Below are 25798 nucleotides of genomic sequence, written 5' to 3'. Positions count from 1 at the left end.
GGTTAAGACTCTCTGCTTCCACTGCAAGGGGTACGGGTTCTATCCACGGTGGGGGAACCAAGAACGTGCATGCTACACAGCTTGGTCAAAAAAAAAAGCAAGCTCATAAAGGTGTATGTTAAATATATGCAATTTTGTAGATCAACTATATCTGAATAAAGCTTAAAATTTTTTATTAAAAAAAAAAAAAGACTATGAGTAAGGATTGTACTGTGATGTCAGGAAGAGAATCCCAGGCTTGGCCCAGAATCCCAGCTCTGCCTGTTCTGTGCTGTGTGATCTTCAGCGAGTCTCAGCACCTCTCTGAGCTTCAGTTCTACCATCTGTAAAGTCCAGATAATAAGGAAAACAAATCACTACCTCTCAAGGTGGTTGTGTGGTTTACATAGAATTACGTGGGGCAGAGTGTTTTGTAAGCCATGGGGATGTAAGCTATCATTCCTGTCCTAGATGAGGCAGCCTCCTGTCACCAACACAATCATGCCCTGAGCCAAAACTCAGCAGGGATTTCCTCCTTTCTCCCCCTTGCTGGCTTCATTTACTCTCTCTCTCCTTAAAGGCTTCTATGTTTGCACTGCAGGCTGTTAAAACTCTTCATTCAAAATAACCCAATAAAATGCTCTCGGGGGCTTGCTGGTTCCAAATAGATACACGAGGAGCAGGTTGGCCTGAAACACAAAACTCAAGAGCCCTGAGCAGGGGAGAGACACATCCCCCAGGCCTGGGAGAATGGCCCCAGCAGCCGAACTCTCCGCAGCCAGCTCATCAAATCCTCATCATCAGGACGCCAAGCCAGGTGGTGAGGGCTGTGTGACAGGCCCAAAGGGGGAAACTATGATCAGCTCACCTGGAAGCCAACCTAAACAGGACCCCCAACCTGAGGTCACAGCCCCCTGCCCATATACCCTATCCTATGGTGAGGGACCCCCCCCCCCTTCCCTTTTTCCTGGAGCCATCCTTAAAGCCTGACCCAGATCCCTGGGGCGGAAACCCAATGCACTTTCAACCCTAAGGGCTGCTTGCACCTTGAAAGAGGAAAATGCAACTGATCCCCCAGGGCAGGTGAAGAGAAGGGCTGAGAAATTGCTGACTGGTTTAATTTCATCCAGAAGCACCACAGCAGTACACACAGCAGGACTGGCCTGGGAGCCCAGAGGTTTGGCCTGAGGCCCTCGTTTTGAGATGATGACTTGGACAAATCTACTTCCCCTTCGGGGGCCTCAAGTTCCTCACCTGCACAGTGAGAGTGCATCTCCTGCCTGTCCAGAGGCTTGAGAGGGATACAATGGGAGCACTCGCCTGTCTGTGCAGATGGAGGTGGGGAAAGCTCAGTGCAGCTTCCTTTCAGAATCATGAGTGCTCAGTTGCTCAGTCGTGTCCGCCTCTTTGCAACCCTATGAACTGTAGCCCACCAGGCTCCTCTGTCCATGGGATTCTCCAGGCAAGAATACCGGAGTGGGTTTTCATGCCTTCCTCCAGGGGATCTTCCCAACCCAGGGATCGAACCCACATCTCCTGCCTCTGCTGCATTGCAGGCAGATTCTTTATCGCTGAACCACCAGGGACGCCCCTTGGAATCCCTTGCCATGTGCCAACACACTGCTTGCATCTTCCCATTGAGTCTGTAGAATAAATAATACCCCTTCTGCAGATGAAAAAATAAGCCCTGTGGCTCCGAAACTCATGCACTTTCAGCGATCTCCAGAGCGGTCCTAGGTTCTAAGAAGTCAACAAGCAAACCTCCCATCATTCATTCATACAGCTGGGGTTTTTCTGGAGCCCAACTGAACACAAAAATGACAGTATTGCGATGCACAGGCAGCGTTTTCCCATCTGCTGGAGCCCTGCCTCCCAGTGATGTGGTCTCCACCATTTAGCTCCAGGCCACAGGATAAAGCCAGAGGAGAGCCACTGCATGACTTCTTCTGGGCAACTCACCAAGGCAGAGAAAAGGACTCACCAGGAACTGACAGGCCACCCCGTACGAAGTCAGGCGATCTGGGCTTAAGGATGGTCACAAGAAGAAGGGTGATAACCAGCAGAGGCGGAACCCTCTGTCTGCACCAGGCTCAGCTATGGTCACTTTGCATGTGTTTCCTGTGGGGTGAGGGCAGGTGCCATCCAAGGCTCAAGGCTCATCTTTCTGCCTCCTGAGCCCATGCCCTTCTCTGTGCCACTCTTTCCCTGAGACCCTCGATGACTTTGAGCAAATCCCTGGACCTCAATTCCCCCCATGCCAATGGTCAGGTAGGACTTGCTGAGATCTCTTCCCACCCCAATAATCAAGGGTCTTGACCTGGGAGATGTGGGGAGAAGGGTAGCCCATGGCTGGCCTCCTCCCTGGAGAAGGGGACACAGAGCCCGGCTGGGCTTCAGCCAAGCAACAGGGGACACCTTGGGACAAGGGTCAGCCCTACCTACTGGACAGCTTCCCCCTGGAAGCCAAAGTGAAAGGCTCACTGTGACCTCCCCATGGCAAGCTGCTCACTGAAGGGGCTCCTGCACTAATGAGCCCGGAATGTCAAGTTCCATCAATCAGGCAGTGCAGACACGAAACGCTGACACATCCCAACTCTGGGAGGAGGAACTGTTCTCTTGCCTTTTTCTGTTTCTGCAGCAACATTTGTCACTGCAACGCAGGGACACTCAGCAGGCTGATGAACAACAAATTTGAAAAGGGGCTGTCATTAGCCTAGGCCCCTGCTAGGGGTAGGAGAGGGGCTGAGCTGGGTCATTCCAACTGTCTCTTCTTCCCAACAAGGTGGTACTTCCCTAAGTTAGTTTCACCCTGGAATAGCAGCATCCCACAGCCACTCCCCCAAACAACAGGCTGATGGAAAGGTGAGCAGAGAGTGGGGCATTGCTCAGTGAGAAAGGAGGGGGAATCAGCTCTCAGGAGATGGCGTGGCCAGGTCCCCTGGCCCAGCAAAGCTCTAAGCCCCGCCCTGGACCTTTTCCCATGTAACTCCTTGTTTCCAAGCCAGGAAGCTCCCCAGAGTTGTTGGACCAATCCATTTCACTCTTGGTGCCTCCAGGACAGATTGCCAGGTATCTTGTAAACACAGAACGCACCTTTTTTTCTTTTATTCTCACATTGGGGATCTTAGTTCCCAGACCTGGGATCAAACCTGCAGCCCGTGAAATAGAAGCACCACGTTCTAACAGCCAGGGAATTCCCCAGAAGGTATATTTGCTGAGTTTGTCCTGTACTCTGTCAGGGCTGGCAAAGGCATTCTAAAAGTTCAATAAATTACAAAAATTCAGCTCTTTTGGAGCTCTACTTTCTAATCTACGTGGGCATCCTGCATTTTTATTTGATAAATTTGGCAACACTGCTCCCAGGATCCAGGCACTCTGAGACCACCAACCACACCACACCCTGGGTGGGAGCAAGGGGTGTGGTTTCCACACAGACCATGGAAGCAGCTCTGTGTGTGAGTATGTGTGTGACATGTGTGCATGTGTGTGCCCCCATGCCCACTGGGATGGTGCTCTGTGTGTGTGCAACTTTAAAACCATGCAGGGCTTGGGCCTCTACCCAACTCTGAGCAAAGCATACAGGTCAGGGAAAGACTCACTAGAGGTCTAGGTGAATTACCTAAAAAGAAAAGACTTCCCCATGGCCTTCCCCGCCATTTTTAAAGCTTAGGACCCTTCCTGCCAAACCCACCTGTGAGGCTGGTCAGAGGCTCCTTCTGAGGCCATTCTACACATGATGTTCAAGGTATGTCACAGTCTTATCAGGCTGAGAGGGTCCTGCTTAGGTGAGACCACCGAAGCCCAGAGAGGGAAAGGGCTCTTTCCCTCTTCACAAATCACATAGCCCATCAGAAAGAGCTGAAAGTGGAATCAGGTCTTCTGGTTCCAGCCCCAGTTCATCCCACAACATAAACTGACTCTTTCTGATAGCAGGACACAGTCAAGAGAAAGATGAATTCTTGAGAATTCCAGGGCAATCATTTGCTACCCAACTGTAGAAATAATTGCAGCATTTATTGAGTTCTTACTGCATGCTCTTCTCATTTAATTTACATGGCAACCTCATGTTATAAGTCTTATTACTGCCCTCATTTTTGGATGAGGAAACTGATGCCAAGCTTACCCCAGGTCACACAGCTGCTAAGTAGCCTGTCCATAGTGGTTGGACCAATTCATCTCGGACTTGGGGGCCTCTAGGACAGGTTGCCAAGACATGCACTTTAACCATGGTAGGAAACAGGCTTCCTCATGCTAAATAAACTGAGTTCTACAGTCGGTTTGTGGCTCAGTCAGTAAAGAAAGTGGAAGTGTTAGTCACTCAGTCGTGCCCGACTCTGCAACCCCTTGGGCTGTAGACCACCAGGCTCCTCTGTCCATGGAATTCTCCAGACAAGAATACTGGAGTGGGTTGCCATTTCCTTCTTCAGGGTATCTTCCCAATCCAGGGATCAAACCCAGGTCTTCCACATTGCAGGCAGATTCTTTACTGTCTGAGCCACCAAGGAAGCCCTCAGTCATAGAGTATTTACCTGCAACGCAGGAGATTGCCTGCAATGCAGGAGACTTGGGTTCAATCCCTGGGTCAGGAACATCCTCTGGAGAAGGAAATGGCAACTCACTCTAGTATTCTTGCCTGGGAAATCCCATGGACACAGGAGCCTGGTGGGTTACAGTCCATGGGGTCAAAAGAGTCAGACACGACTGGGAGACAAAACCACCACCACCACAGTCAGTTTTTCAGAAATCTGAACAGCTAGCACAAGTGAGAGTCCACTAAGATGGACCGTATCTTTTTTCTTTTTTTTCCTTTCTTGGCTGCAGGGCATGTGAAATCCCAATTCCCTGACCAGGGATCAAACCCATGTCCCCCACAGTGGAATCACAGAGTCCTAATCATTGTATACCGGCGAAGTCCCAAAACGGGCCATCATTTAATCACCAGGGCCTGAACCCTTTCCCTCCAAGACAAGAGTAGCTGCATCTACCAGCCACTTCTCCTCACACCCAAGTCATTCATTTCAGCTAAGATTTTTAAACCCACCACATAGATATTTTCCAAGACTGATGCCCTAGACAGGGGTGGCAAGAAGTGATCCTGTTTCTACCTTGTAAGCCCTGCGTTTCTACTCGCCCCATGAGATAAGACACCTTCCCCTTTTTCCTCCTGAATGACTCGTCCCTATGTACCGCACCACGCCCTCTGCTCCTGTTTTCCCTCAGACCTCAGCTCAGTCCGGCCACTTAATTCAGCAGCATTTGTCCCAGCGCCCCCGACACCACACAGTAGTGTACTGTATGCTCACCTGCTCTCAGGAAAGTAAGTAGTCTTTTGGTGAGCCGCCAGGAGAGGGGACTGGATATGAGCAGAGAGGGGCACACAGACCCCTCCCCAGGGAACTGCCCCAGGCACGTTATCGAGTGTTCCTGAAACCCGATGCCCAGTCCACTGGGGCCGCCAGGTGTGCCCCAACACAAGGCTGTTTTCCCTCTTCTGGATGAGGGCCCCTCCTGCTGTGGAGGAAGGGGGGCTGATAAGGACCTCCACTTTCTGCAGCCAGGCTACATGGGCCGCCCTGGAGGATGGAATCTCACCTCCGAGGACCCTCTGGCTGGGTCTGTGTCTACTCCGCCCCGCCTCCTCCTTCTGAGAACCTGGATCTGACTGCCTACCCCCCAGAGGCCCCTGTACTGACCCAGCCTTCATCCCCATCACTCCTCACTCACCTCTTGACATTCCTGGGTTGAAAGACCCCCTGATCCTCATCTCCACCCTTCCCACCATCCTGTTCCCCAAGGACGCTCCTGACCGCTGCTGCCCCCAGCGAGTGCTCTGTCCTTCCCAGGCTGAACCCAGCACTCCTTGCTACAAGCTGCAGAGGGGCTTATCAGAGGCCACAGCACCTCAGCTCAAACCTCTGCTATGTCATATACTGGCCTTGTAGCCTTAGACAAGACTGAGTTCTGAGCCAGTGTCCTCATCTATCAAATGGGGGTATAGGAGTCCCCACCTCTGGGGTTACTAGTGAGAGGATTAAATGAGATCAGGCACATAAAGGTCCAAGCCCAGCACGAAGCATATTCACTCACCATCACTGCTGTCACAGAACTGTGACAGGCTCCTGTAACATATCCACATTCCAAATCCCGCCCCCAGCCTCCCACCATCTTGACTCTTTTAGTTTATGGTTTTCCCAGTGTTAATTGTTACTGTTTTTTTAATAATTGGCTTATATTTCATATGTATCTTGCTATCGTTGTTCAGTGACTAAGTCACGTCTGACTCTTTGCAACCTCATGAACTGCAGGCTTCTCTGTCCTTCACTATCTCCCGAAGTTTGCTCAAACTCATATCCATCAAGTCGAAGATGCCATGCAACCATCTCCTCCTCTGCTGTCCCCTTCTTCTCCTGCCTTCCATCTTTCCCAGCATCAGTCTTTTCCAATGAGTCAGCTCTTCGCATCAGGTGGCCAAATGGCGCCATCACTATCGGTGCTTCGGAGTCAATGAGTATCTTTAATTATATTCACCTCAAGTATTTTTTGGAATGAAGCAGGAAAGACGGATACATGAAGACAAGCAGAAATGACAGAGAAGGAGAAACCAAAAATGGGGCTGAGAGAGGGAACTGGGAGGAGAGAGAAGCAGGAGGGCTAGAGGAGGAAGGACTGAGCAGTTCTGGCCACAGCTGGGCACCAAGGAGCCACCAGGAAAGATGAGGACCAGCCCTGCTCCCACACGCATTCTTAGAGCCCACTGGAGAGATGGATTTACCTACTGAGAGAGGTAACTAACAGAGGCAGCAGGAGGAAATGACAGCAGGCTCCGTACAGGGAGAGAGCTGGCTGGAAAATCCAGGTAGACTTCCTGGAGGTGGAAGGCCTAGTGACAACAAGTAAGGGAACAGAGGGAGGCATTTTAGGCCCTTGTGAGGAAAGACTGAGACCAAGAACTGAAAAGAAACCCTCCCAGGGAAACTCCCCATCCTTGCTCCATTTCCCCAATGCACATGCACACCTACACACCCACACACATACATACCCATATACACACACCTATATACATACCCCCACACCTCCATATACATACATACCCATATACACCCACATACCCATATATCTCCATACACATGCACATCCATATTCACACCCATGCATACCCATACACCCACCCTTCCCCCCACACACACACACACACATAGAGCTCTCTGGGGGGCCTCTGCCCTCAGCACCCACAGTGTCACCACATACACCTAACAAAGCTCCAGGCCCTTTTCCTGGCTGCAGCCCTGTGGACCCCCTCAGGCCAGGCCTTGTACCTGCTGCCGTCTGACCTTGGCATGCTTCTCAGAGGCCGCTGGGAGGGTTCAACACACAAAAGAGGGTGGGAGAAAGTGAGAGGTGGTCCACTGGGGGTGGCCGTGGGGCAAGAATGTTCAGCGAGTCACAGGGACATCCTGACTAGAAGGTCCAGAAACCCTGGACAAACACCACAACTGTTGCATCCCCACCTGCATGCATTCCCTCCGCCACCCCCACCGGGCCTCTGGGGCTGCAGGTCGGTCTCTGATGGGCCAGTCTGGAAAGTTATGGGGCCCTGCCCACCCCGAGGCCTCCAAGGCCCCAAAAGCCCACTGACCAACCTGGCCCCACCACACCCCAGAGGTATTCATTTCTCCCCCCACCTCTAGCGACAAGGTTTTAGAGGAAACTCAAGAGGATGGTTCTCTTGAAATGGAGAAGGAGGTCAAGACACACATTTCCCAACTTTCAAAAGAAACTGTTTGGGATAATTAATCTGCACATTACCACCACCAAGGGATAGTTTTATATCTGAAGACATACAATTAAGGAAACAATAATAAGTTTGTAGGGTATTTTGTTCCTAAAGAATGCTGATTATGTTAAGCATCCAGACACATCCAAAGGTTCTCCCCCAATATTTAGAAATCCTAAGTTGGCCTTGAGATCTCTCTTGGCCTGGACTTAGAACAGGGCAGGTAGTGAAATGAAACAGGCTTCCAGCAGGCGTTGGAGAGGGTTTCTCTGTCTGCGATTGCTGCCCCAGAGAGGAAAGGCAATTGCTAAACTGCACTCACCATTGCTTCATGACACCTTCAGACAAGCACCTAACTTGCTTAGGGTGCAACTGAGCTGGCATGGGTGTAATTACTTGCCAGGGACACTGCTTAGCAATGCAGCCACAGCCGGGCTACATGAGGAATCAGGCTCGGCTCCCCTCCAAGTGGCTGTAGCCCCACGACTGCGGCTTCCAGGGCCCCAGCCCCCAGCAAGCTGGAGGAAGGCAGCCATGACCCAGTTGCTCCCTAGGAGCCACCGGGGTGCCAGGAAGCTCAGAAAGGTCCACCTGGATCTGTTCAGAGAGCAACGAGGAGGACGCTCCTGGGCTGCCCCTCCCAGTGGGTCCCTCCCCAGCTGCAGAAGTGACACTAGAGAGTGACAGGAGCACTGCTCCGGTTCTGCCCCTCTGTCCTGGGAACCCTGCTGCAGCCTGGTCCCCATGGGCACTCCACACGAGGGCACGGCAGGGTAAGTAGTGGCCAAAGATGCCAGCACCCAAGGGAAGCAGGTTCATGACTGCAGGCACCTAGACCCCAGGCAAGGGAGCAAAGCTCCCTCTGAGTCTCCTCAGGTCCTGCCACAGTTTGTAGTCTGGTCAGAAGGGCAATATCAAGATCCATGGTCCCCACTAAGGAAAGGGAAGATACCTACTTTACCCTTCAACACACACACACAGACTTTTTGGAAGGGAAATCCTTCAAACGAGAGGAGGGCACCAGCATTTACAGATGGACCTGCCCTGGGTCTCAAATGGGCTGTTCTTCACTATACTCTAGGGGAGTTCGCACCCCAGGCCACGAGTTACATCCAGACCCGTCTACTCATAAATCAGCCCATCACCTCATAGAGAGGAGAATAATTAAGGAGTCATGGTATTGTGATTAAGCTTCTAAAAGACTCCTGTTTGAGGTACATCCTAAAATTGTCACTAGTGAAAGATAAGGTGTCCAGAATGACAGATGGAGCAAGAGTGACCTTGATTTCATAATTTGCATTCATTTGCTAGGGCTGCTGAAACAAAGTATCACGCCCTGGGTGGTTTAAAAAACAGAAGTTTATTTTCTCACAGTCCTGAAGGCTGGAAGTCCAAGATTAAGGTGTCTGCAGGAATGGTTCTTTCTAAAAGCTAGAAGGAAGGATCTGTTCCAGTCTCTCTTGCCTTGGCTTGGAGATGACTGCCCATTCTCCATGTCTTCATATAAGCTTTTCTCTGTGCATCAGGGTCCGAACTTCCTCTTTTTAGAAGAACACCAGGTATAATGGATTAGGACCCACTCTAATGACCTCATTTTACCTTGATTGCCTCTATAAAGACCCTGTCTTCAAATAAGGTCACATTCAGAGATCTTAGGGTACAGAACTTCAGTACATGAATTTGAGTACACAATTCAACTCACCACATAATTGTTGAGGATGGGGGATGTATAAATTAAATAATTCACTTTACTACTGTTTGAGCTTGTATTTTTTCATAACTGGAGGGAAGGGACATGGAGGCAGGCAATGTTTCAAACAACTGTCACGTCACCAGGTATTTTTATGCTCCTATCCTCACCACCACTACACACACACATACACAGGCTTGCAGCCTTCTCCCACAGACTCAAACAACTGTTTACGTTCACTCACACTCATTCATCCGTGTGTAGGCACTCTGATCCTCAGCCTCACTTACAAGTGCAAAGGCACCTGCAGTCACGAGCCTTTTACATGATGTTTAGGAATGTTGTTGTGGCAGACAGAGGTGGCTGGTACATCCAAAACCTCCACACTGAAAAGGGGGCAGTCCCCAGCCAGTGAAGAAGGGACGGCTTGGCCCAAAGCTGAGCCTCAATCATAAAGGCACTTTCAATAATATCACACCCAGGGACTTCCCTGGTGGTGCAGTGGATAAGAATCTGCCCACCAATGCAGGAGACATGGGTTTGATCCCTGGTCCAGGAAGACCTCACAGGCTCAGAGCAACTAAGTCCGTGTACCACAACTACTGAAGCCTGAGCCCCAGAGCCCATGCTCCACACAAGAAGCCACAGAAACGAGAAGCCTGCACACCACAACACCTCCCAAGCAAGTGAGGAGCCCCCACTTGCCGCAACTAGAGAAAGCCCCGGCAAAGAGATGAAGACCCAGCAAAGACAAAAATTAACAAAATGTCACACCCAACACACAAAATCCCCACCAGAGTCCGAGTGTATGGCATACAGGCTGGGTATGGCATAAGCAGTGTGGGGGCAACAGTGGAGTAGGGGTCGTTCATTGCAATCCGGCCCACATTTCACTCTTCAAGTCACAGGGAACCATCCACCCAGAAGGAGTGCCTTTTCCTAAGTTTTGTAGGTGCTCCAGCAGCCCCTTCACCCCAAGGCCATGTGCACACTTACACATCTATGTATGTGTCCACATGCTCAGGTTACATGTTGTGCAAGCCACATCCATATATGGCCACTCGTGTATCACATGCGAGGTGCATGGCCATCCTCAGGCACAAAATCCCTTCCTTACCAGCTCACTCCCAGGGGCCCAGGCACAGATCTTTCTGCTTGTCCTTCATCCAGGCTGAAGGTGATGCCCTCAGCCCCCATTCCAGGTCCTGCACCCCACACAGAGGGCCTTAGAAGGGTCGGGGTGGACAGGAATCCTGCCTCAAGATCCAGTGATCAGGCAGGTGCCCCCCAAAAGTCACTCTACCTGTCCCCCTTGCCCAGAACCAGGATAAGGCCACTGGTCACACAGTTCCAGCTGGAGGGAGAAGCTAGGCACGATGCAGCCCTTGGGTGGCCAAGAACATGTGGGGGGGGGGTGGCCTCTGCCTCCAGGAAGTCCTAGCTCCCACCTCTCGGCCTCCTCTTGGAGCCCAATTGGGAGAGGCTAGTGAGATCCATGATTTCTAAATAAGGCAGGTCTAGGACCCAACGGGAGTGCAAGGTCCAACCTTCTTTCTCCTAGGTGTATGTTTACCTGCCCAGGAAGTGCAAGAAAAGGTCTTGGAACACCTGACTTTAACCATGTCATCTCTGATGAGGTCTGAAATGTTGCTATTTCCCATGAGTTCTCCAGCCTAATAAGTTCTGGATGGGAGCCTAGGACACCCCCCTCCCTGGCCAATCCTTAAGTAGGGTGCTCTGAAGACAAGGAGAAGGTGAGGGGTAAAGGACTCAGCCTATTCCCTCCTCCCAGCCTCACTTTTCAAGCCGGGACAGGACAGGGTTGAGCCCAGGGCTGGGGGTGGGCAGTTCCGGACGCCTCCCTGCCCCCACCCAGCTTCAGACCAGCTCCTCTGGTTTAGGGGAGAGGGAGGAGGGGCACCCACGTTCTCTGGGGAGCATAGCGAGGCCCCGCGAAGTGACCCCTTTTCTGAATGAAATTGAGCTGCCATTTTCATCTTCTTCCCCAAATGTCAGCAGCGTTAGATCAGATTAGGAGCTAATCTCTTGCCAAAATTCATTTCCGAACAAGAGAGGTGGCTCTGGGCGGGTGGAGGTTTGTTGTTTGTTTCGATATTCCTCCCCACGCACCCTCTTTTCCTCCCTGTCACTGGGGTGCGGACGAGAGTAAAGCGGAGAATAGTAGACTTCATGGAGGCCCCGGGGGGCCTAGGGGAGAACCCGCCGAGGATACAGCAGCAAGCGGCGCGTGGAGGTGGGGGAGCGGGGAGGGCCGCCGCCCTGGCCCCGCGCCAGCAGTAGCGCCCTGCCTGCGCGTTTGTTCTCCGAGCGCTCGGATGGCTCCCGGGGTGCGCCCGGGGTCGTCCTTCCCGGCCGCGGAGGAAAGGAGCTGGAGCCAGAGCCGACTGGGCCCAGGAGACCTGCGCTGCGAGGGCCTGGACGCCTGAGCCGCATCCTAGGTGCGAGACGGACCTCCCTCCCCTAACCCCGCCTCCCAGTCCCAAGAGACACTCCCCCCACCCACCTAGCCTCCCACCCTCCCGCCAGGGCGGTTAAGGAGAAGGAAAGGCAATTGCAGCCTAAAGAGAAAAAGAGGAAACGGAGGAAATAAACGCCCAAACGAACTGGTCAGTACCTTGCAGGAGGCCTCATCTGACAAGTGACCAGAATACAGCCGCTGGCCTGAATGCATAATTACCCCCAAGTGAAAATTCCCCATCTAATTTGATATTTGGTTCTTTGCAGAAGCTATAGCCTTCGTAAATAATATACAAAGTAAGAAACCTAATCCCGCCTGCTAGAATGTTTAATTCATCATTATGCGAGCTAATTGGAAGGTGATTATATGGTAATTGCTCATTAGTGGTGTATATTTATCGCTGTACCTTATGTCAAGGCCATGGGAATTGTGTAGAGTCTGTTCTCTCATTTCAAGGATCAGTTTCAGAAGCAGGAGCGAAGCAGGCAAGATCAAGTTCTTCCTGACGTCAAGGTCCAGCCGAGGGCTGTGGAGACCCGCGCTATATATAGGACCTGGAGCTAGCTGGGGGCAGGGGCGGCCTGGGGCCGGGCTGAGACCGGGAGCCGGGCAGCCAGACCACTGCCGGGCAAAGCACGTCCTCGCCAGGGAAAGAGGAGAGGCGTGGGTTGGGGGCCCTGGATCACTTTCCAAACGCGACCCCATCCCCATTCCAGGCACCTCCCTGGCGCATCAGGTGCGTCTGGGTCTCTGGGCTTATGCTGGTAGAGGAGACCTTGCCCCTGCACTCTCTGTAGGACTCTATGGCGGTGTGTAGTAGATGTGGGTTAGAGAGGGGACCGAGGAGGCTTGATTGCTCCACTGGGTGGGAGACAGGGAGAGGGAAGGTCAGGCTTGATTTAGAGCCGGGTAGAATTTGGAGTGGTGGAGACGCGCGGTCTTCCTCCGCGATCTGATCGCCTAACAGTTGATCAATTCCCACCTCCTAGGCGGGCAAAAAAAATTCTACACCCAGCGAAACTAGGTGTAGGCGGGACCAGAGTGCCAGCTTGACGCCTAGTAGGGGGACCCAGAGCCGCTCGATGGTAGGCAGCTAGAGCTGGGCGAAAGAAGCAGGGAGAAAGGCTGGGCGTGAGCCCAACGCAGTCCCAAAGCCAGTGCCTGAGCTGGGAACTTAGGAGAGGCAGGAAGTCAGGTCTGAAAACCCGAAGGCGCGGAGGAAAGGCGTGGGAACTCAGTCTACATGCAGGTGGAGATGGGGGCAGAGACGAGTCCGTGGGTCTCCAGCAGCTCGGAGGATCCCGCGGGGGGTCTCGGAGACCCAGCCTCCAGCCGAGCATCCTTGCACGTGGGCGTGATCTTTGGCGCGCTCTGGCGCCCCCTCCGAGGAGTGCGACGCGCCTTTGCCCTACCCGGCCCCCAGCCCGGAGCTCCAGGCACCCCTACTTGCAGTCCCGGCGAGGCCCTCCCAAGTTCCTCCAACCCCCCGCGGGGCAACAGGCACTAACAAACAAAAGGCCAATTAGACGCCGGGGCTCGGCTGATGAATGGACCTTTCGCTTTCAAGCGTGGCACAGCCTCGGGTTTCCCGGAGTCCTGGGTCGCGCCGGGAGAAGCCACCTCCTCGAGCAGGGTCACGGTTGGGGTCAGCGGGTTCTCAAAACTCCCACTTCCCGCTCGCCGAGGGACGGGTTGGGGGAAGTGAAGACGGCGGCCGAGCGGCTGGCGCGGGAGCGGAGCCGCGGACCTAGCGCGCCCGCGGCCCCGCGGCCCCGCAACTCGGCCTTGGGGCACCGCCGCCCGCCGAACGCGGCAGGCCCGCTTCCTCTCCCGCCGGGCCTGCCGCTGCTCGGAGGCAGCACCCACGTAAACCAAAAGCTGATTGCCGGAATAAGAAAGGCCGGCCTGGAAAAATGCGCAGTTACCAAAAAACCCCCAGCTGTTTGCCAAACTCCGGGGCGAGTGGTGCGCTGCGGAAACAATAACCAAACCCGAGCCTTCTCACTACACACGCACGTCTAGATCCCGAGACACATAAGTGCCGCCCCGGTGGCGGCGCGGACGCCATCACCCGGGACGCCCACCCAAACACGGAGAAATGTTCCCACGAGCCACACACACCGAGGTCATTCCCATCCTCCGAGATCCACAGCTATCGCGGGGCTCACGGCCACTCGACGCTGGCACACGAATTTACGCACAACTGTGTTTCTACACCTCTGTAAGCACGCTAATTACAGCCGCGCAGCTGCACGTTCCTGTCCGAACTCCATACAATCTGGATGCACAAGGAAAGCTGACCACCTGGACACACTCTCAAATCTACACACGCAGCACTGGCCTCTCCGGCCTCTAACTCACGCAGTTAGCACAATTAGCACCTACACACCCTGACTTCACTCCTGGCTCAAACACACAAGCACAACTGTTTTACAAACCTAACTCGTACACTCAACCTCTACAAAGTCACAAGCGCAGCCTCCCGCCCTGACTCACGTCCCCACCCTTATTCCGACTTGCAACTGCCCACATGCGGGGAGCCCAGCCCAGATCCCCCCAACGGCGGCGCGGGGCCCTGGGCCAGGCCTCCGACCAGCCAGAGTTCCCCCCCACCCCGCCCCAATGGGCCTGCGCGTCCGAGACTTTGTTTCCTGCGACTCGAGGCGGGGACGGGGAGGAGCCGAGGTTTCCAAGGCCGCGCGCAGGCCCGAGCCCCCTTTCTGCCTGGCCCGCTTGGCGCGGCTCTCTGCCTGCCACAATCCGCCCCTAGCACAAAAGTGGCCCGGCAGGTTCCGGGCCGCCGCCAAAGCTCCCGCTCCGTCTGCGCTTGGCTGCCAGAAACAGAGCTGGAGCGAGTCGGGGGTACCGGACACGCAGAACAAGAGGCAGAAGAGGGTAACGGTCCGGAGGCCCCAGGCTTTTCCTTTCTCATGAGTTTCTGATGCCTTGAACGCACTCCCCTCCCCCACCTTCCACCTCTGCTTGCGCCTACCTGGCCCTTTGCCGCCCTAAGGAATTGGACCCCAAATGAGAAACGCGCGCCGAGCTCCTGTGTACCTCGCAGGAAGGAGAATGAGGTTGGGGCACCCTTGCCTTGTACATTCCGTCTGACTCTCGGGAAAATGTTAACGGAGAACCCATGCCTCTCGGCTCCCTAAACTCACTCAGCTCAGGTGAACGCACACAATCGACAAGAGAGCGGGTCAGCGATCAGATGTGTAACCTACATTCCCATCCGGGGTAACAGGCAGGACGCAAGGCAACATGCGTGCAGCTCCAGGTGCAGGGAGAAAAGCCGAACCTGACCCTGGATGCCCCCTGAGCCCTGCCAGGGTTATCTAGGCCTGGTACCCATGAGCCACGAGGGAGGACACAGACCTGCCGCGCACAGCTCCCACGCTCCCCTCCCCGAGGGGCTCCAGCCCAGCACGCGCGCACTGCGACGCGGACGCAGCCGCACAGCACGCGCGCCCCGCACCCTGCCCCGCGCCCCGCGCCCAGATAGTCATCGTGGGATGGCATCTCGCAAATATTTATATTCCTCAGCGCCACGGCAGCCCGCGTCCACATTAGACCCTCTAATCCTGCCACTTTAAATAGATGAATTAATAAAGCAAACGAGCGGCTAATAAGCTGACTGTCCAGCCTTTTTGAGGCGGGGGAAGGACTCGAAAGTGCGCCAAATTTGTTTGCAGTGGATCAAGGCGAGCCGCCTCTGCTTCACTTTCTTTATCTTAATTCCGACTTGAAAAGATATAATTATCTAGTTTGAACAGAGCTGCTATCAAATCCTTCTTTGGGCCGGGAAGGGGGGCGTTGGAGTGGATTGCGGCTCTCTGAGCCGCTCCGTGCAGCCGGAGATAGCGCGTAATGAAGATGTGGAGGCCCGAGATACAAAGGGCATTAACCTCATTAGCATGAAACCTTTTCTTCTTACCATTGTGGGACCCTTTCAGCCGTCTAATCCCCCCTATTTTCAAAGCTTGGTTTGTAATAAAGCTTTTAGTTTTTTTTTTTTCAAAGCTAATAGTATTCTCTGATGATTTTATTGCTGTTACACTACATAGGACATTTACCAAAAAAAAAAAAAAAAAACTTCATCACCCTCCCTCTTTTCTGGTACTTAAAAAAAAAGTATATGCTTCTTGCAGAAATAAGCCTTTTGTCAAGATGGGAAATTTTCTTCAGGAAAGGCTAGTCTGAATTTTAACAGGTCTGTGCTCCGTATTTGAGGCGTTCTGGGCTTGAGGAAGTGGGTCGAAGGGAAAGGTAACTTGTTTAAAAGAAAGGTGCGGAGGTGCTGCAGCAGGGACTGCGAAGCACAGAGGACAGCTATTGGCCACAGAGGTCCCACTGTCCAAGTGGCTGGAATCCCCCACTTGAGTCCCCGGGATACACAGGGCAGCACCTGTCCCCCCTCTCCTGAAGAGTACCCCTCTTCTCAATTAGCCCCTTCTCGCCCAGCATCCTCAGAGCCGAGTCTCCCCCAGTTCCCCCACACCTTTCCAGGGAGTCTGGAAATGCCCCTACAAACATCCAGAGTTCTCCAGAGAAACAGAGAGGGAGAAAGGGGGTGAGAAAGGCAGAGATAAAAGGGGAAAAAAAAGAGAGAGAGAGACCAAGAATGAAAATCTACTTTAGAAGAGAGGAGGGGAGGGAAAAAAAAGAAAGAAAAATTTCCATAGTGCCCTATAGTCCCCACACGTGCACAGAATGTCTAATCTTAACTTTTCAAGGCAGGATGTTAACAAAGCTTGTATTTTTGCCCTGCATTGTAACTTGGCCTTATCACAGTGTAAAGGGTGGGGAGATTGTCCTAAATTATGTCCAGGCAGCCCCCCTGGATCCGTGGATTAAGAGATTAAAGGAGACCACTGGGCAAGGCCTCCTCTTTCCCCTTCATATTCCTGGTATGATAATTGCTTAAACTGATTTGCACTTTCACAAAAGCTCGCAGGACGCTTTGTAGCTCGAACAGAACAGACGAGGTTTCTCTATCAATGGAAATAAAACTGATTAATGCAGCCTATCAGGATAAGAAGCAAATGAAGCATGCAAAAACAACCTCGTACCCCCAGAAGGGGGAAAGAGGTGGGGGGAGCTAAGTTTCCTCCAAGACTGGTTACAACTTTTTCTTTACTGTTAAAATTGAGAGTTGAAGGTTTCTCAGAATGCTTGCCTTATAAGGCTTCTGAGGCCCTTGGGCTCATCTCATCACCTTTAGCAGATTGGGGCTGGAGAGAGGAAGTAAAGAAGGGAGGGAGGGAGGAGAGAAGGAAGGAAGGGTAGGAGGAAGAAAAAGAGAGGGAGAAGAGACATATTTCAGGGATTTGAGGTCAGAAACACAGTTTAAAAGTCCTAGGTTTCTGATTCTGCTAAGTGTTTTCCCTAATCTTAGGGGAATATTCTTCAGTGCAGAGCTATATGTCTAGGTTTTTTTTTTTTTTTTAATAACTAGAGATTAAGAGTAGTGAGCATGTTTAACCTGAAATTCAAATTAAACTCCTTCTTTAGGCCGTGCAATGGGCAGAGGTCTGGATGGAAAACTTTTCTTCCATCTCTTTTCTGAAGGACTTAAGTTTTCCTAATCCTCTCCCTTTTCCACCCTCTTCTCTCTTTAAAATGCCCAAGAATCCATCAGTCTGGCCCTTTTGTGGGTGGTGAGCCTGGGCTTCTTGAGCCTAGTTGGGGACGGACCACACTCAAATTAAAAAGATGCTTTAAAAAAAAAAAAATCACTTCAATTTCCCAAGACGACTACTCTGAGGGCATATTGATAAATCTTTATTGACAAAATATTGACATTGACATACTTCTTGGAAGTATATAGTGTGTTAGAATTCTAACAAATTAACACAAAACACAAAAATATTTACATTCTGGTATAGAAGACATTAAGGAAGCATTTGTCACTCTCTTTAGTAAGTCTATGATCTTGAAATAGAAACTCAGTGCTTGAAAACTTGCCGCAGTGTCCTTGGCCACACTTAACATCATCCCCGCTAACTACAGTCCTTCAATTTTTGCAATATATAGATTTAAAGTTTGGAATGGCCTTTACGGCAAATGGTTGAATTCGGCCAATATCTTCAATGACTAAAAGGAGAAGTTTACTTTGTGGTTTTAAGCCTCGGGATGTTAGGAAAGGGAATGTCCAAGAAATAAAATTTAGGTTTTTTTTTTTCTTGTTTCTTTTCCCAGCACAAGTTCTGACTCCTCTTATGGGCACCCTCCCCCTCCACCCCCAGCCCCCCATCCTGTTCCCCGTTTCTCTGAAAGAGGACCGCTATTGCTGAGCCTACCTCATTTAGCTTTCACAATCACTTTGACATCAGAAGGTATCAAAAAGTGTTTACAAACTGCACATTTCTTGAAAAAAAATCAAAATAAAAAACACACAGAACCTGTCTTTAAAAGGAAAAGAAAATTACAATTCATTTTCTGTCTTTAGACACCATTCGCCCAACAACTGCTACATGCAATTCAAGTTTTTGAACAGGTGTGGGATGGGGCTGGATATGGAATCTCGATTGTTATTATTACTAATTATTTTTAAAGATTGGGGGGGGGGAAACACTTCGAAGGGCAAAATTTTAAAGTCCTGTGCCTGGTTGGGTTTGTTTTTTTTTTTTTTCTTTTATCATCACCATTATCATCATTTTTTAAAAAATAAATCGGACTGCGATAAACGGAATACCTGCCAATCATCTTGTCTCGCTGGTTTGGCGTTTGACTGACAGCTCCCCTTGTCAGAGCGCCTTCGGCTTTGCCACCTCAGGACCACTCTCTCTCTCTCTGTCTCTCTTTCTGCCTCACTCACTCAGCTGCCTCTTTAGACAAGGGTAGCGTGTTCATCAAGGAGCCTCCTGTCTTCTGCCATCTAGGCGCGGCCTCGGATCGGGACCCTGCGTTCTGCCGCCCATCTGCGTCGCGCCGCGGCTCCTCTCTCTGACTCCCTCTCCCCTTCTCCGTGAATGTGTGTGTGCGGTTTGTTTTTGTTTTGTAGGTTTTTTTTTTTCTTTTTTTTTTTTTCCCGTCTTCCCCTCCTCTCCCTGTCTCTGTTTTGCTCCGTGATGTCCGTTTCGGTGGGGTTCTGTCTGTGTTTTTAATCGTCTGAGGTCACATCTATTTCCTCGGGACTCGCCTGCTTAGTGGCGATCCTCCACCGGTTAATATGGTGCGTCCCTTTTTTCTTTTGTTGCGAATCTGAGCCTTCCTCCTCCAGCTTCTGCCTTTTGAACTTCGTCCTTCGGTTCTGAAACCATACTTTTACCTGAAGGAGAGGCAGAGAAGGCGCGTTAGTATTCCTGCACAGCGCCCTCCTACCTCCTCCTCTATTGCCTGGCCAGACCCTGGGCTGGACTACAAAAGTCCAGTGCGCCAGGCCACGCATCCTGTTAACTGGCACCCCCACCCCCCACCCCCCACAGCTTTCCCTTGGGGAACGGAGCTCCTGTTGCCAGGCCCGGGGAAGCCTGGATCCCGGCCCTTCTGAGCCCTCTTGGGGAAAACTTTCCCCTGGACCCGCCGGCTCCGCGTGCTCGGTGCCCCTTTCAGCTTCAACCAGCTCAAGACACCCACATCCCCGTTAAGTGCAAAAGCCTGGCAAACATTGGGAAGCCTCTATAAAACAATTAGTAGAGGAAAATTAAAAGGTCCCTGACTCCCTCTACCTAATCAGTGCCGCAAAGAGTTCATTCAAGCTGCTGGGCCAAACGTGCTGGCTTTTATTTTCTGCTGGCTTCCGCAGCCACTGCCTAAATATAGCGCCTCCTCTGCAAGGCCTGGGCCCTGGGGTAGGCAGTCAGGATTTGCCTGCGCTTCCTCCTCTGTGCCCAGGACTCCTGCAGGTGAGCAGGAGCAGTTGTGGGAGACAGTTGGGGGTGGGGGTTTGGAGGGAAAACCAGGGTGGACGGTGGGGTACAGGGCCCTAGGGACTAACCCAGCTGAATCTTTTCAGCTGGGAAAAGAAGCTCAAAAGTGAAAGCTTCCGCAAGACCGTGGGATAGAGGGGAAGTAAAACTGAGAAAGACAAGGGAAGAGCCCCCTCTGTCCTCTTCTTGACCAGCTCCAGGACAGGCCAGGGCCAAACTCCCACCCCATCGCATCACTTCCCACCAGGGCGGGGCTGGCGGCCTGGCCTCCCCAGAGGGCAGCTAGAAGTCTGGGGAGCACTGATGTGGGACTGGGTTGCACCGGTCCCTGGAGGAGATTGGTGATGGGTCCCTATACACTGACCGGACCACACAATGGCACTGCCCAAGCTTCTCAGCAGCAAGGGACAGGTGAGGAAAATGGTAGTGACTGCGCCTTCCACGCCCCGGGGCTGTCCCCACTTTGCCAGCAGTACCCCTAAGCCCCTGAAGTCCGCTGGGCTTTCTCCTTCGAGTCGGCAGGCCCAGGTCCCGGCTTGCTCTCCCCGAATGCCCCCAGTCCCCCAAAGTGTTCCCATGAAAAAGCCGAGCTGGAACAAGGCTGAGTTTAATTTGCTTTGAGTTTGCTAATTGAGGGGGAGGACGATTCATTTCTCCCCGGCGCTCGCCCAAGGCGCGCGTCGGTGCGCTGGGGGCTTGACACGCACACAAAGACTCCAGGCAGCGTGGGCAGCGAGGCGGACAAAGACCACCGCCGCCTGGGCTATCCAGGAGAAATCAGCCGGGCCGCGCCTGGTGCCGGGCCCGCACCAACCCGCGAGGCCCTCCTCGGTTTTGTCTGGGGGGACGTCTTAAAACAAAAGCCTCGACCTCTTTGCGCCTCCCAGGAAAAGTGTTACAACTTAATCTGCCCGAAAACGTTACTGTTTGCCGGGAACTTTGACCCCGCCCGGCGGCTCCGCGTACAGTAGCGCCTACTGTAGCCCGAGGCCCCCTCCCCAACCCCGGGGCAGGCCGGAGCCTGGCCCGCCGGGGGACCCTGTTGCGCAGCAAGGATTTGCCCCCTGAGGCAGCCCCTCTCCGCAGCCTCCTGGCTCAGTTTCTCCGACTTAGGGACGCACCCAGGATGCCTGGCTCGGTGGCCTGATCCTCCTGTCCCCTCAAGGGGAGTAACTGGGAGCTGTCCGTGTGAGCCGTGAGCCTCTGGCAGCACAGACCTCGCGCTTAACCCACTCCCAGCCCTCTCTTCCCAGCCTAGAGCCCCAAACGCTTCTACACCTCTTCCTGGCCCCAGTCGTGCCCCCAGACTCCCACCGAAAGTCTCATCAAAAGTGCAGCGGTGTCTCAGCCAGGAGCTGCGAGTCCAGCCCGGCCCCACAGAAAGAGCACCTCAGCCGGTCCCCCCGACCCCCCGGAACCTCCAGCGGGTCGGCTCCTACAGTCCGGTGCTGGAGCCCAAGGAAGCCAAGGGCCCCTCGAATCTCACACATCTTGAACCCAGGGCGTGGGAGTAACTCCCGGCCTGTTGGCGGAAGGCCCTCCGCACTTTGCGGGCTACGTGTGTCCGGGGATCTGGGATGCGGTGGCCGCGCCGGGGCCCGCTCACCTGAGTTTCCGTGAGGCTGAGGCTGTGCGCCAACTGCTTCCTCTCGGCGCCCACCACGTAGTGGTTCTTCTCGAAGGCGTGTTCCAGCCTCAGAAGCTGGGACGGGGAAAAGGCGGTGCGGATCCGCTTCGGCTTTCGGGCCAGCGCGTTGTGCAAAAGGAAGCTCTCCGGGCTCGTGTCGTTCCCTGCGGGGAACACAGCAGAAGTCCTGTTAGAGGGGGCCGTCCTAGCCCGGGCCGCGCGCTTCTCCGGAGCCGGGCTGACCTGGCCGCGCGCTCAGGGCCTTCGCGGACGTAGCCGGTGCGGCTTGGCCCAGGGGGGCCCGACGCGCGAAGGGAACGCCGGTCCAGCCGCCTGGCCCTGTCCGCTGGGCCCGGACCTGAGCGGCTGCCACTCAGCAGTTGTCCTAGGCGGACTTTGCAGACCCCCGGGTGCCGCGGGCCTCGCCACCTCCGCGCCGGGCACCCGGGGATCGAGGAAGGGGCAGCAAGGCCGGATCCGGGGATTGGCGCCCTGGACCCAAAGCAACGGCTTTCTATTTTTTCTAATCTCGGAGAAAACTTTGCCCCCGGGGATGAGGGGCGGAGAGGTGATGAGCCGCTATCTAAAGTTTTCTCGGGTACACATTTTAAAAGTCTTTCTCCTCCGGAAAAGCTCAGAGGCCGGGCGTGTCGTTGCACCCCGGGCTTCACAGAAATCTCTCCGGCGGGTGCGCAGGGTTTCTGCTGCAGCTTTCTCCCCGAGGTCCCGGCTTCCCCGCTGCCTTGCTCCGGAGAACTAGGAGAAGCGAGCGAAGGCATCGTAACCCGGGGGCGGGGGGGTGGGGGCGGGTGGGAACGGAGCTGCGGGCACCTTTTAGGACTGTCCGCGGCCCGGGAAGATCCCAGCTACTCCGAGTCTGGTGTGGGGACCAAGACCGTGGCTGCTGGAGAATGAGGAAAGAGAGCCCTAAACTTTTCGAGCAAAGCCAGTTTCAGGTTCACTCACTGGGGTGGGAAATCGATTCACCAAAAACCCAAAGAAAAACAAACCGACAGTTCAGGGGGGAATGGAGGCAAATCCGGTCTGGGGATAAATGTAAAACGTTGTTTTTGTTTGGTTTGGTTTTTGAAATTAAGGAAGAGGGGGGGGGGGGTCTACCCGACTTTAGGCGCTGGCAGGAACGCAAAGGGTTAACAAATGGACAAGCCGCCGAGTATTGATCGGCTGCCTCGGGAGGTAGGTCTTTTCCCCGCTCGGATCGCCAAACTAATTACTTGTCCCCTTTACTGGAGTTTTAACTTTCCTCCTACCCCCCCCCCCCCAGAGGAAAAAAAAAAACAAATCCCCAAAAACAGCAAGAAAGGAAAACACCCAAACATCTCCTCTAGCCCATCTTCCGACCCGGTTCATTTAAAGGAAAAACAAAAACAAAAATCAGACTGAACCTGCCTTCCCGCCGCGGCGGCTCGGCGCCGGAATTGAGCAGGTCACCGCGAGAGTGCCGAGCCTCGGAGAGGTTCCTACCCGCGCGGTTCCCGCCGCTCCCCAGCCTCCGAAATAAGCAGGATAAAACAACCCCCCTGACTTTGCTCCGGGGGCGTGAGGGTCTCTTCGCTGCCGGAAGAGGGTCAGAGACCGAGACGTCGCGGGTCTAGGAGGCAGGGGCGCGGAGTGGGTGGCGAACACGCAGTGGAAGGCGAACCTGAGGCCGGGCCCTGCCCGCGCCCCTAGGAGCCAAGACGGCGAGAGCAGAGCCGAGGAGACGGAGAGCCTGGGCACCCCGCGGCCACGGATTCCTCGGTGGCCAGCACTCGCAGCAGGCTAGGACAGCCCGCCTAGAGAGCATTCGGAGGCAACTCCTCTGCGTCCCTCCCTAAAGGGGCAAGCGGCCGCAGGCCAGCCCCCAAACCGGCCGCAGCTCGGAGACTGGGAACCAACACCATGCCCGACTCCTCGCCGCCCAGTTTCCAGACGCAGCGCGCGGGCGGTCGAGCCGGAAGAACCTCCATCCAGGCCTCGCCGGGCGCCCACCCGGAGCAGGCCGAGGGCAGCGTGGGATGAAGCGCTCCGCGGCCCCGCGACGTGGCACGTACCTTGGAAGCGGTGGCCCAGATATCGATAGCGATGGATGAGCCAGGGGTAGAAGGTGGACGGGTCCCGCTGCTGCGAGGCGAAGAGGGGGTGTGGCGAGTGCGAGGAGGGCAGGGGGTGGGCGGCCAGGGCGTGCGGCGGCGGCACCGGGTGCACGGGCACGGCCGGGTTTGGCGGGTGCGAGACCGCCTCGGCGAACACCAAGTCCGGGTTGGAGTAGACGCCCCTGCCGGCGGCGGCGGCGGCGGCGGCCGAGTGGAAGCCGTTGAGGAACGGGTTTATGGGGCTGGAGTTGGCGTAGCTGAGCGCCGCGGGACGGATGGGATCTTCGGAGCGCGAGGCGGGCAGGGGACTGTCCTTGGCCACCAGCGACTCGATGGTGAAGCAGCGCTTGGGCGCCGGCTGGAACATGCTGCGCCGAGGAGCGGGCGCCCGGGGCTCCCGGGGCCCGGCGACCGCGGCGCGCTGCCTCCGCCGCCCGCTGCCCGCTGCCCGCGGCGAGAACGGACGAGAATCGGGGACTTGTTTGTTGGGGGTGGGGGTGGGGGGAGGAAAGGGAGAAAGAAAGGAAAGGAAAGGAAAAAGGAAAGGAGGGGGGAGGGGGAGGGAGAGGCAACGCCGAGGATCCCGAGAATCTTGCACCAAACGCGCCCAACCTGGAGAGAGGGGGAGAAATCCTTCCAGAAGAATTTGCAGGCGTGGATTGGGGTAATTTTTTTTTTTTTTTTTTTTTTTGGCGAGATGGCGTGGAGCGGGGGGGGGGGGGGGGTCGAAGTTAGAGGCGGAGGTGGGGGGGGGGGGAGTTTCTCGGGGGAGGCAAAAAAAAAAGTTTTCTCTCCTCTGCAAAAGGCAGGCAGGGCGCCCTAAGTCCAAGGACAATCCATGGAAGTGTTCGCTTCTTCACAAGTTGTGCAAACGATTTGTTAGTTCATGAGCCTAATTAGTGCGGGGATCACATAAACAGCTTCCTCCGAAGCCTGGTAAATGGCTTGATGATTGGTCGCTATTACTCGCCCTGAGGTGGAAGGGGGGAGACTCTTTAAAGTGCGTCAGAGGGAGGCGAGCGCCTGGGAACCCGGAGGCCTGGATCCGGGCCGAGAGTGGAACGGAGTCGCCGCCGTTGCCGCGGCCGTGCCTCCTGCGCCGGCCGGGCCGCCCGGCCTCTCGGCGCCGTCGCCCCGCGCCCCCAGCTCACTCGCTCCCGCGGCGCCGCGGCGGCTTCTTCTCCTCCTCCTTCGCCTCCTCCTCTTCCTTCGCTTCTCCTCCTCCTCCTCCTCTTCCTCCTTCTTCTCCTCCTCCAGTTCTCCCTCCTCCTCTTTCCCCACCTCCTCCCCCTCGGCCGCCGCCTCCTCTCCACCACCATCACTCCCTCCGGGACACCCCGGTCCCTGCAGAGTCCCCGGTCGGCGCCGCCTCCTCTGCGGCCCCCTGGATTCCCCAGCCTGCCGGTCCGGGGCTTGGGGGAACAGACGGACACGCGGACACTACAGATTCCTCGCGCCCAGCGCTTCCGCGCTGCTGCCCTCCGCAGCCCCGCGTCTGGGGAGCTGGAATCGCCCCGGGAGCCTTCGAGGGTAAGCGGGAAGGGGTGGGTTCCCGGCGAGGGTTAACGGAGCTGTTCGGTCAGCGAAACTCCCGGCGATTTCCTAGGTGAGGAGGGAGCTTAGCGTGGAGGGGTGCTGGGAGTCCTCCAACCGCGCGTAGCCTCGAGATCTCAGGGTCGCCGATCTCTCCATCCTTGACGCGGCTCGTTCTTTTCCAAGTTGAGACCGGAGTGGATGACCCTGCCGGGACGGTGGGCGCTTCCAACTTCCCCCACAGGGTCTCGATTTTCCTTTCCGGAAAGGGGCTCATCTCCTTCCCCCAAACAGCTCCTTCTGCAATATCTGGGACTAGGGGTCCAAGGTCAAGGGGGAGGCTGGTGTGCTGTTACTATTACCGTTAGGTTGTCGTTATTATTTTTGTCAGTGTTGTTGTCATTATTATTATTTATTGTCACTATTTCTATTATTATTCTGCCATCTGTCGTCCCAGGGGTGGGTTGCTGTGCAAACCCAGGGCTTGCAATTAGGGAGTGCAGATCGTTTCTCCAGTCCTAGGCCGTGTCCGCATTTTCGAGCTTGCCTTCGGTTTTGGGATGATTTTAGGGCCGAGTTCCCTCGTCCCCATTGGCTCACGCAGCAGCATAATTATGATCACATCCCCCAGGCTGCTGGCGCTGCTCTCTGTTTATTGGTGGTTAAAGATCTATTATCTATTCATCAGCCGCCTCTTTTTTTTTTTCTTTTTTTTTCTTTTTGCCAATTACATTCTTCTAAAGTGA

At 54.4% G+C, this 25798-nt stretch overlaps 1 protein-coding gene and 1 long non-coding RNA gene across 3 annotated transcripts in view; one reads left to right on the top strand and one right to left on the bottom strand.

The window, feature by feature from the left end:
* Positions 1-17683: 17683 nt before the first annotated feature.
* On the bottom strand, positions 17684-23886 carry EMX2 (empty spiracles homeobox 2). Of its 2 annotated transcripts, XM_061162746.1 has the most exons (3): positions 23478-23886; positions 21403-21587; positions 17684-19195 (listed from the first exon to the last, which is right to left on the bottom strand). In XM_061162746.1, the coding sequence occupies exons 1-3, from the start codon at positions 23884-23886 to the stop codon at positions 19028-19030; spliced, it is 762 nt and encodes a 253-aa protein (XP_061018729.1). In that variant the 3' UTR covers positions 17684-19027. The 2 variants fall into 2 exon arrangements, with proteins under 2 accessions (XP_061018729.1, XP_061018730.1); XM_061162747.1 differs by lacking the exon at positions 21403-21587.
* Positions 23887-24938: 1052 nt separating this feature from the next.
* The window catches only part of LOC133070464 (uncharacterized), a 126237-nt gene continuing 125377 nt past the window's right edge, over positions 24939-25798 (top strand). Inside the window, exon 1 of the long non-coding RNA XR_009696154.1 lies at positions 24939-25049. This is a non-coding gene — a long non-coding RNA (uncharacterized LOC133070464). The remainder of the gene's footprint in view (positions 25050-25798) is intronic.

The sequence above is a fragment of the Dama dama genome, chromosome 15 (assembly GCF_033118175.1).
Source record: "Dama dama isolate Ldn47 chromosome 15, ASM3311817v1, whole genome shotgun sequence".
In the NCBI taxonomy this organism is placed as follows: domain Eukaryota; kingdom Metazoa; phylum Chordata; class Mammalia; order Artiodactyla; family Cervidae; genus Dama; species Dama dama.
The sequence above is the reverse complement of the archived record's forward strand: the minus strand, read 5'-3'. Positions and strand labels throughout refer to the sequence as shown.

Excerpts from the sequence above, each read along its gene's own strand:
- EMX2 (XM_061162746.1), bottom strand. The coding sequence starts at position 23,886 with ATGTTCCAGCCGGCGCCCAAGCGCTGCTTCACCATCGAGTCGCTGGTG. Across the intron at positions 21,588-23,477 it reads TCTGGGCCACCGCTTCCAAG|GGAACGACACGAGCCCGGAG; the intron begins GTACGTGCCACG and ends TGTTCCCCGCAG. Across the intron at positions 19,196-21,402 it reads TCAGCCTCACGGAAACTCAG|GTAAAAGTATGGTTTCAGAA; the intron begins GTGAGCGGGCCC and ends CCTCTCCTTCAG.